The sequence below is a fragment of the Buceros rhinoceros genome, unplaced genomic scaffold (assembly GCF_000710305.1).
Source record: "Buceros rhinoceros silvestris isolate BGI_N320 unplaced genomic scaffold, ASM71030v1 scaffold29628, whole genome shotgun sequence".
Lineage (NCBI taxonomy): Eukaryota > Metazoa > Chordata > Aves > Bucerotiformes > Bucerotidae > Buceros > Buceros rhinoceros.
In genome coordinates this window covers 10,903-21,197 of record NW_010426763.1, presented here as the reverse complement: position 1 = coordinate 21,197, position 10,295 = coordinate 10,903, and the positions used below count along the sequence as shown (strand labels likewise).

Sequence of the window (10,295 nt, the reverse complement as noted above, 5' to 3'; positions counted from 1 at the left end):
AAAGCACTTCTTTAATTAAAGATGCTGAGGACATGGGTGGGGAGCAGGGAGAAGGCAGAGCTGCTGCATCCCTTGAGCAGATCCTGCTTCTGGCAGGATCCATTCACTTGCTGCTGCTCCAGACATATGAATACGGCTGGCTTAGATTTTTTTTTTAAATTTATTTTTATTTCCCCTTTTCCCAAGCAGCGGTTAATCCTGGGTCTTGCTGCCTCAGGGTGGTTGTATTCAGGGCACCTTTTCTCTAGCTGGGTTTTGCTTGTAGCTTGACAAGCTGCCTGCAATGGGCCCTTTGGACAGCCAGGATGCTGAGCTGGACCCAGGGTGTACCAGGAGCACCCACCCACAGCTGAGCCCAGGCCAGACAGCTGACATGGGATAGAGATGTGGCATTTTTGGCACCTGCCCTGGTGGGGTTTCAAAGCAAACAAGGTCTATGGTGAGGATTAATAAGACTAAGCAGAGTATGAATGGTATCTGTGGGTGTTTTAGCAGCCCTGCTGCCTGCCAATGCCCTTGAACCATGAAGGGTGACAAATGTCTTCCCTGCTCACCTTGTAAAATCCAGTATCTTAAATCTGAGAAAACCTTGGCCTGGCCTAAGACCAGTCTTTTTTCCTCCACTCCATCTGCTTGTAGTGAGCATTTCAAATTCACTTTATAATTTTCAGTTCAACCTTGCAAAAGGCTTCTCGGTGCCAGGAGCTCAGGTCTCCTCCCTCGGCTGCAGGGAGCATCTGTGGCAGGGACGCTGTTACGTGCAAGGTGGAACTTGGGCAGAATAAAAAGCCATTTTTTTAAACTATTGCACAGTTTTGTTTGTGTTGAAAATGGACTTTTCTGATCTATTGAGAATCTTGTATGTTTTGGGCAGCCTGGAGCTGGAAGCTGGTGAAAACAGAGCCCACGGGGTTGCTCAATCACCCAAGAATCTTGCCCAGGGCTGGGACCTGCACCGCCTCTGCCTTGTCACAAGTTTGCAAGGGCTTCTAAGTGAAGTTACAGCAAGTTGGAAATTTGATGTTCCAGAGTTGCATTTGAGTAGAAGAGCACTGTCAATATCTTCATATATCTTGTTTACTCTGTGTTATTTTCACATGCTCCCCACTGGACTGGGAGGATCTGTCTTTAATCTGCTGGGTGCTGTGACCTCCCCTGGGAAGCCTGCAGAGGCCGTGGGGGTGGCTGGGTCTCTGCTAGAGCCAGCCCTGTGTTGCCGGTTGCAAGTATCTCTTGTGGCTTCATGCAGAGGATGCTCTTCACCCGCAGAGCTGTTCTGCTTCCCCCCTGCTTGAGCTTATTCTGCTGCCATTCCCTCAGGCTTCCCCTGGCTGCTGCGGAGCAGGGATGCTGTCATAAAGCCTTCTCTGACACCAGGTTATCTTTCACTTGTGACATCTCATTCTGCTTTAAAATAAGCTCCAGCAAGTCAAGCTGGCATCCCCAGCACCCCGCGTGCCTTTTTGAGGAGTTTGTGATGTGAAACTGTCTGCTTCATTATTTCTGAGAGTTTAAAATACCAGAAGTATATGGGGTGGGTTGTTTTTTTTTTTTTTTCTAAGCTAAATCCCAAGTCTGTGTGCACCAGTGCAGTGGTGAGACGTTTCAAGTGGTCTTGAGGGTTTGACAGGAGAGCAAGCATGAAGGAGGGTGCAGTTTCTGTCGTCCTCTATAGAGTCCTGGGGTAAAGCCTGGAGCAAATGTGGAAACCCAAGGCCGAAGGACTCTCCAGGTCAGGACTAGGAAGAGATGTGTAGAAGATAAATGATATTCCTAATGACCTGAAGTGCTTGATAAAGAGATATTCTCCTCCAAGAAGGAAAAATTGCGAGGCTGATGGGCACAGGCTGCGAAGAGAGGCAGCAGCCATCCTGCATCAGGCAGGAGCACTGTGGACATGAGCAATGACCCTGCCCCACCCCCAGTGGGGTGCAGGACGGGCTGTGCTCCTGGGGGTCAGTGGCTGAGCGGCGGGGGGGGACTCCGGGTGGACGGCCAATGGTTGAGCAATGACCCTGCCCCACCCCCAGTGGGGTGCAGGACGGGCTGTGCTCCTGGGGGTCAGTGGCTGAGCGGCGGTGGGGACCTCGGGTTGCAAGCCCAATGTTATGTGTGTCTCTTCTTTCTCCACGCTGGGGTAGCACAGTGAATTTCTGAGGTTCCAGCTGTCTTCTTGTCAGTGAACAGCATGAGACATTTGGAAGCTGGAAGCAATTAGTGCAAATATTGGACTTTTTTTGAGCTAGAAGCTAATTTTCCCCTTTCCTGGTTGCCCCAACAGTGTGCTGGGGAAGAGAAGCGGGTCGGAACGCGCACTGTGGTGGTCGGGCATCGTCCCGTCTTGGAAACAGATGCGTACGTGGCACAGAAGTTCTGCGACAACAGGATCGTCTCCTCCAAGGTGAGCTTGCTCTGCTTGTCTGGGTGCATCATGCATTCCCGGTTTGTGTATCCACCCTGGTTTTATTCAGTGGATGGTTTTGAGAAACTGAATTCTTTGAGGGTGGATGTAAAGGTCCCTTTGGAAGTCAAGCAGCCTGGTACATACAGTACCCCACAGCTCCAGTCTCAACAGCAACTCAGACTTGGAAAAGGGAGTGAGGACTATTTTATAAATGGACAGAAAAGTATGGTTCACCATTTTAGAGTTTGGGTTTTGGTTTTGGTTTTTTTGGGGGGGGGCGGGGGGGGTAGGGTTTGTTCCATGATTTTTTTCTCTCTCTCGATAGGACAAAAATAACCATGCTCTGTTTATCCCTTTGGATGAAAGGGGAAACATTCATATGGTATTAATGCAGCTTTTGTTCATGGTGGAAAACTGTGACACCCATCTGCCTTCTGCCTCTCTTTTTCCCGTGACATTCATGAAGCTATTTCAAACGATTTGAAGCCAATTCGAGTAAAATACCAAGTGGCATCCGAGATTGTCAACACAGCTGGATACATATTACGTTGCTTAATATTTGTGATGCTCAGCATACAGTTAGGCTTCAGTTTTGCTGTACTTGAGCTATAAGGGGGGGTTTTCCTGTCCTTTCTGTTTTTTATACAGCTCGGTTTTATGTCTCTGTGCTGTCTGAGTTTATACTGGGGCAAGTTTTAAGTCTAACTGTGTTTAATTCATGTAGCATTCCCAGGGACATTTCCCTGGCATGCAAGAGAGTCCTTCAGAGAGGACGCCTCCCCCTGTTTCTTTTCACTGTCTGACAAAATACTTTGGTTTAGCACTAATTTTAATTCTTCCCTGATTTATTTTTGAATGTTGTGTCCTTGCTCTTTTTTCCATTTGTATTTACTAGGCATGGAGTTTTCTCACCTGACCAGTCTCTTTTTATAAGCGAACACTTGTCTTGAGACTTGGCTGCTTATTATTCTTTGTTTGAGGCAGACTGAAAGATCAGATATTAGACCCATTCTTTTCCATGTTGTTCTTAGATTCCACATGTTTTCCAAAGCATATGATTCTTAAAAGGATAAGGACACAACCTAGTAAGAAGTTTGTTTGGGTGATATGGCTTCTTTTACACTTCTCCACCTCTGAAGCAGCCAGGGCTGCTCAGACAGCTTGCTGCTGTCCTCCTTGCCCTGGGTTAAAAGTGTTAAAGGGAAAACTTTCCTATTTTGTGCAGATACTTCCTGTTTTGTAGAGCTAGTCCCCAGTGAGCCCCGTGCTGTGGTCTGTTTGTGAGCCCCCCTCTCTCCCCACAGTACACCCTCTGGAACTTCCTCCCGAAGAACCTTTTTGAGCAGTTTAGAAGAATTGCCAACTTCTACTTTCTCATCATCTTCCTTGTGCAGGTAAGAGTTTTGATGCTGAGGGTGAATTTTATTTACAGACTGATGGTAAGCACAGCTTGGGCGAGAACTGAGGTTCAAATCTGAATCTGCTTATCAGTGTTGTTTTTCAGCTGGAAGCTGTGCTATAATTCTGGCACATCATCTAAGGCCCTTGGGCCTGTCTGAGGTGATGTTTGAGTGACTGCTGAAACAATTAAAAAACTGTCTTAACTCTTTAACCATTAAGATCGGTGAAAATAGATGATGCTACTGAATTAAGATTTTTTTTTTTTTTTGTCACCTTTGTTACTTCCACTGCATGACTTAGGTGTTTTCCCAAGTTGCATGATGTTGGTATATCTTAGATATAGTGAGGTTTAAGGCAAGCAGGAGACGTAGGCTGTGCTTGGTAAAATTCAGAACATGCATAGCATGAGTTTTGGGAACGCGAAGCCAAGGAAGATGCTCTGTACAGACAAAAGAGCAAATATTATACACAGACAAACTTTTTCTGCTCTGCTTTGTGGCTTGGTTAAGGGGCAAATCCTGAGCAAACCTGAATACGCACTTTCAGTCCTGTCAACCAAGAAGAGCAGGCTGTCAAAATGTGTTTGGGAGAATCACCGCTGTGCTCAAACCGGGACACTTTCCCTTTTAAATCCTCAGGCTGGGGGCTCAGCAGACACAGCTGCTCTAGGGCTGAAAATAGATGTCAAAACTCTACTCCAGCAAAGTAAATGGCATCGTGTGGCTACTGCAAACAGCCCGCTGTTGGATGGCTTCTCTGGAGTTCCGGTGGTTCAGGTCTTCTAGGCTGCGAGTTCCAAAGATGAGCATCTAAAATGTTTTATCCTTACAATAAAGTTATGGCTTATAGTCATTTTGGTGGCTGCTGCAGAAACGGGGGATCCCGAGGGACTGGCTGAGGATGGCTCCTCCTGGCAGTGTTACATGAAAGGCCAATTCACCCTGGCATCAGCTGGCTCGCCTCCATCTCTTGAGTTTGCTGGTGTTGTTCCACTTTGTCAGAATGAATTTGTAATTTGCCTTGAACTGAAGTGATGCCCCGGAGTCAGGATGTCCCTTTTGTGTAGCTGGCCATTTAGTGACGCGATATTACACTTTCTTCACGACCAGAGGGTCAATAGATAACATGGGATGTTCTTCACTGTACTTCCAAAACTGGTTGCAGTTTAGCTGGTTACCCATTTTAGGTACAGGTGAGAGAAGAGCTTGCCTCTTTTATTCTGTGAGCATCTCTAAAATAAGGAAGCAACCCTCATGCTCTCTTAAGAGAAAATCCAAACCCAACCTGACAGGACTAATACATTTGCTGCCCTACGGAGTAACTGAATGCACCAGGCGCTTGTTGTTCTGGAGACATCAGTTGCCTTAAGAAGCATGCAAGGCTGCTCCATTCATTTAAAATACCAAGGGTTATACCTTGATAAATGGCATCTATAGCTTAGATGTTGGTTCTTATCTTTAAATTACTTTTGAATTGCCCTACATGCTGCATATGGGGAGTGAGGTGTCATGGTGCTTCGAGAATTGCCTGGTGCATCTGCTCTACCTGCTGGTGAAACCCATTATCAAAGTGTCTGTTACTCTGTGTCTCCAACTTCAGCTCTTTTAGAGAACGTCCACACGTTAAACATACAACACCTATTAGCACACTAACAGGGACACAAAGAGCTGTGTCTTTGGTTCATCTCTTGCAACGCTCAAAGGAAACTGCGTGAACTCCCAGTGGAAACAGCTGGCCTGGGGTAAGCGTAGTCCAAGTGTGTTTGTAGGCAGACAGAGCCGACAGCAATAAGCTAATTTAGGAGGTGCCAGGAATCAAAAATGCCCCTTTTGACTGATGGCAGCGACTTCTGGACTGTGTTCTCCAGTGTCTGAAACAATGAACTAGGAAGAAACTATTAAATAACAGGAGGATTTTGTCCCTTTTATGTGCATCCAAATTAAGCTGTTGAAGTCCTAAACCAGCTCAAAAATAGCTTCAAAGGAGTCTGCCTTTGATGTTCTTGCTGGTGTGTCCCTCAGCTTTCCCTCAGTCACGAAAGGAAAGAGCAGTATCCAGCCGTGGGCTGTGCAGGGAGTGCAATCTCCAAATCCATTAAAGTTATTCTAGGGACTTCATCTGGTATTTGTGTTCATAGGTCTGTAATACAGCATTTGTCTCAACAGAAATAGTGTTGTTTGTTTAAATAAATACAACTGCAGCTTTCGAGTGCAGAAAGCGGTCTCTCCTGGCAGCAGTAGCTCCTCTCCCCTGCCCTTCTCAGCTAAAAGCCAAAGCTCCTCTTGTATTCCCAAGATCTGTCCAATTTTTGCAAGAGAACTTTTGGCTGACTGGCCTAAATGTCAATGATGCCACCCCAGTGAATGTCTGTGGCACGTGCTGTGTGCAATGTGTCCGAGTGACACTTAGCAGCTTCCTCACTCAAGGTTGTTCCTCCAAAGTCTGATTTCTATCAGACTTTGTTTGTAAATATTTTACACTCATCCGAGTGTCCCAGGGCTTCGTGTTCCTGCAAATATTGTGGTGTTTATCTTGGTTTACCCTCATCCTACACCATTTATCAGGCTGCTTTTTGTGGTGTATCTCTTCCACCTCAATGTCTTCTGTTTGGATCCGGTAGAGCAGGGTGAAATTGCAGTGTATGGCATTTCACAGAGTTAGAAATTTCCACGTAGCTTCCTCGCTGCTAGTAAGAGCAGTCCTGCCCTTAACACAGCATTTTACAGGCAGCCTAAAACAATAAACATACGGATGCTGCTGTTTGCAAGTGTGCCAGGGAAGCACAAACGAGCAGAGGGAAACAAAGTCCCTTTGTGGGGACACAAAGCCTTTCTGCTGAGCTTCCCCATCCCTTTCATGACAGCCCTCACCATCTGCCTCTCATGCTCCTGTCCTCTGTGGAGAGGGCAGGAAAAATGCCAAATTTCATGTGCCCTGGTCTGGAGGGAGGGGCAAGGGTGCAGCTTGTCCTCCCCTTACGTTATTCTCTCCCTGGTATGAACCCGTTCTGCCGTTCTTACCCTTCGGGCCAAGTCATGATACAGTCAGAAGCAGCAGCGTTTTCCAGCTGCCTGAAGGTTTAATTAATGATGAAGGAGCTTGGTCTTTGCCATGGTGCTGCCTCAGGCTCCAAGCTGAGCTCAGGAAGGATGCCCCTATCAGTTGCTGTGCTTAAATCTTGCTCTTAACTCCAAATTTCAGAGCTTAAAGGAAGAGTGTGGATTTCTGCTTTGCTTAAATAATTTGTGTTCTATTCTGTCCTGTATTTCCTTGGTAATTTGGGCCGAGGCACGTGATTTTTAACCTCAGTGGTTCAAGACGGCTGGCGGTGTCCTCCCTCTCATAACCAACCATGTTTTAGAGTTCAGATGTGTCCCACCTTCACTGCCAAAGAGGAGAAACAACCCTCCTGTGGCTCAGGGAGAAAGGTGGTTTTCACGGCATGCATTGCTGCTGCCTCTGCCCCATTCTCCTTCCCTGTCGGTCCTGTCCAGCACGTCCCATGGTGGAGCAGGCTTGTGGGTATCCGCATTTGGAGCAGCTGCATTTACATAGCCTATCCCCAGCAGCTCTATTCATCCAGACTTTTGTTCCCCACCAGAACAACGTTAAATTTAGGTTTTGAGCTACTTCTGGTAAGGTTTTCCCAGGGAAAGACATCGCACGGTCTTTAGGAGGAGATGTTATAGTCTCCTCAAGACAGAGAAGAGTACTCCTGGGGTTACCTGTGCTGGTCCTTCTCATGTGCCCCTTCCTTCCCTTCCTCCTCTGCTGGGCTGTGACTTACCCCCTCAGTGGCATGAGCACCTTTATTTTGTCTCCCACTACCAGAGTTTTTCTTTCTTCTGCTGACAACTGGTTTCAGGCAGCAGTATGTTTTATCTCTGCAGGTGATAGTGGACACCCCAACCAGCCCGGTGACCAGCGGCCTTCCGCTCTTCTTTGTCATCACTGTCACAGCTATTAAACAGGTAAAAACATCAATTTGGGGAGAGGAAGATGCTCTTTGGGATGTGTAATGGAGAAAATGACGATCGTGTTTTTGAATATACTCAGAAGTTACCAAAAAGGGCTGGTAGATTTGGTGAACCCTTCTCAGAAGGTGAGACACGTATCCCGGTGCTTTTCAAGAGAGGCTGCCTGTTGAGTGTGGTTGTTGGTCTCTCTCGTTTTGGCTACATTAAGCATCTCTGTATATACTGTTGAAAGCAAGCCGTGAGGGTCAGAAAAGGTTACTGCTGTAGTTCTGACCTTACTTGAATTTTTCTTCTCTTTTTAGAAATGTTCTCCGAGTCTTTGCAGAGACTCCAAATATAGCCTGTGCTCTGCTCCTGTGTTGGTGAATGGGAAGGGCAGGTTCTGTTCAACTACCCAGCTAGTCCTGAAAATACATAGTCCTCGTCTTGTGGTGTTAAAAGCCCTTCGTACGAGGAAACCACCCATTGTACACACATGCCATTTCAGATTTCCTCTACAGAAGGCCTGAATAATAAAAGATGTTTCTTCTGCAGGGGCCAGAAAGGGAGAGCTAGAGTAAAATCCATCTGCTTCAAATCTGAATGTTTTATTCTTTCAGCATAGACCGAAGAGGAAGAGCCTCATCCTGCGTTACCATAGGGAAGAGTGGCAGAGTGCTAAGTGTATAATTCATATTATCAGCCTGTTCTTGCCAACACCGAGAATAATAGAAACATGTTACAGTAGTTTAGCTGCTTGAGGCATGTACTGCATATAGATTATTTTTGTGTGTTATTTTAGCCTGTTCTGAATCTGTCAAATATGCATATGAAGTTTTTAAAATAAATTGATTTACTCCGAGCTACTGGGGTTGATGTTTTGTCAGGCATGAAGGTGGTCTGAGGACTACTTAATTTATTCATATTTTTTTTTAATCTTTCCCTCGGTCCCCACTCCTCTTCCATTAGTTTACTTGCTTTGTTAAGAGTTTGTGTTGCCTGTATTTCTGTGCCTAGGGATATGAGGACTGGCTGAGGCACAGAGCTGACAACGAAGTGAACAAAAGCACTGTCTTCATTGTTGAAAATGCAAAGCAAGTGCAGAAAGAGAGCGAAAAAATCAAGGTAGGTGTTAAGAGAGAACTTGCCTATGGTTATCGCTGAAGCTGATGGGAACAGGAGGGTGTGTAGTGAGGAGGGGAGGGTAGGGGAGGAAGGAAGCGGGATGTGCTGCAGCCAGAGCTGTCCTGGCCTGCTCAGTTTCAGATGAGATGCTCTGAGAGCTGTTCCCGGTAAGGAGTGAAGCTGCCTTTGATTGCTTTTGAAAAGCTGTCTCACAAAAGCTGTACTGGGGCTGACAAGTGACAGATCTGTCAGTGTTTTGCACTTCTCCAGGACAGGCAGTCCTCTTCTATTTCCAACTTGCCCAAGGACACCAGGAAAGTACACTCAGCTTTGACGTTAATTTATCACACCGCACTTCAGACAAGTACAGCCTCTTGCTCCATTGAGATTTAGCAGAGAAATAAATACTGTTAGTAACTGTTAGTATTTCTTATGCCACGTTGGCTCTCTGAGTTGGTGCTGGACTGGATCAACCCGCTTGGGCTCTGTAGTGGTGCTCAGGGGCTTGTGCGCCTCTTGAACCCTGATTTCCCTTTTTCCCAAGGTGACTTCTAGGCTTTAAGAGGAGCTAAATCCATAGCCATCTAATAACACCCCAGAGGCTTTTCATGTAAACGCTTCCTTTCTTCCAGGTTGGAGACATAGTAGAGGTGAAAGCAGATGAGACCTTCCCCTGTGACTTGATATTCTTGGCCTCGAGCAGCATCGACGGGACCTGTTATGTCACTACAGCGAGTCTTGATGGCGAGTCCAATTTCAAGGTGACGGGGATGGATGGGGCAGTGTTTGGGAGCTGGTGCTTGGAGGTGCTTGGGTGCCTGGAGCTGGTGCTTATGCGGGGACAGGGTGTGTGCTTAACTGGAGGGTGCTACCGCAGAGCCTGTCCCTGTGGCTGTGTGACTGTGTTTAACAGCTCTCTCCTCCCTCTGCTCCCAGTGCATCAGCCCCGAAGCCTCCTGGGCATTGTTTGTTTTCTGTTTGGTCTCCAACAGCCATTTCTGCTGGCGCTTCTCCAGATTGATTCTGTCTTTATCGGTAACAGCTTTGTTGCCTTATTGCCTGTCATGGAAAGTGTGTTAGTGCTTCCCTGCTCCTGCCCCATGCGAGGTCTGGTGCATCGGCAAAGCAGCGCCTGCAGCTGCTTTCAGCTCCTTTTCCACTACCTGCGAACACATCTGTTATTTAACCGAGCTTTTTCCAAGGAGTTCTGGTACCTTCTGAGGCAGGATGTCTAGATTCATTTGGGGAATTTTTCACCAGTGTGAGAAAAACATCACTTCTGATTTTTATTTTTTTCCCCCTGCTCTCCCTTTCCCTGAATCAAGTAGTGAAATTTAATACTAGTCTTACTCAGGATGAATCTCCTCTTCAGCTATTTTCTTTCTTTATTCATCTTCCCCCTCCTAAAC

The 10,295-nt window shown here is 46.6% G+C and overlaps 1 protein-coding gene across 1 annotated transcript in view; it reads left to right on the top strand.

The window, feature by feature from the left end:
- Nucleotides 1–2,281: 2,281 nt before the first annotated feature.
- ATP11C (ATPase, class VI, type 11C) overlaps nucleotides 2,282–10,295 on the top strand; it is a gene marked incomplete at its 5' end in the record, with an annotated part of 18,443 nt that continues 10,429 nt past the window's right edge. Inside the window, 5 exons of the mRNA XM_010141638.1 lie at nucleotides 2,282–2,401; nucleotides 3,709–3,798; nucleotides 7,696–7,776; nucleotides 8,779–8,886; nucleotides 9,519–9,647. Coding sequence (XP_010139940.1) covers nucleotides 2,282–2,401; nucleotides 3,709–3,798; nucleotides 7,696–7,776; nucleotides 8,779–8,886; nucleotides 9,519–9,647 — 528 coding nt within the window. The remainder of the gene's footprint in view (nucleotides 2,402–3,708; nucleotides 3,799–7,695; nucleotides 7,777–8,778; nucleotides 8,887–9,518; nucleotides 9,648–10,295) is intronic.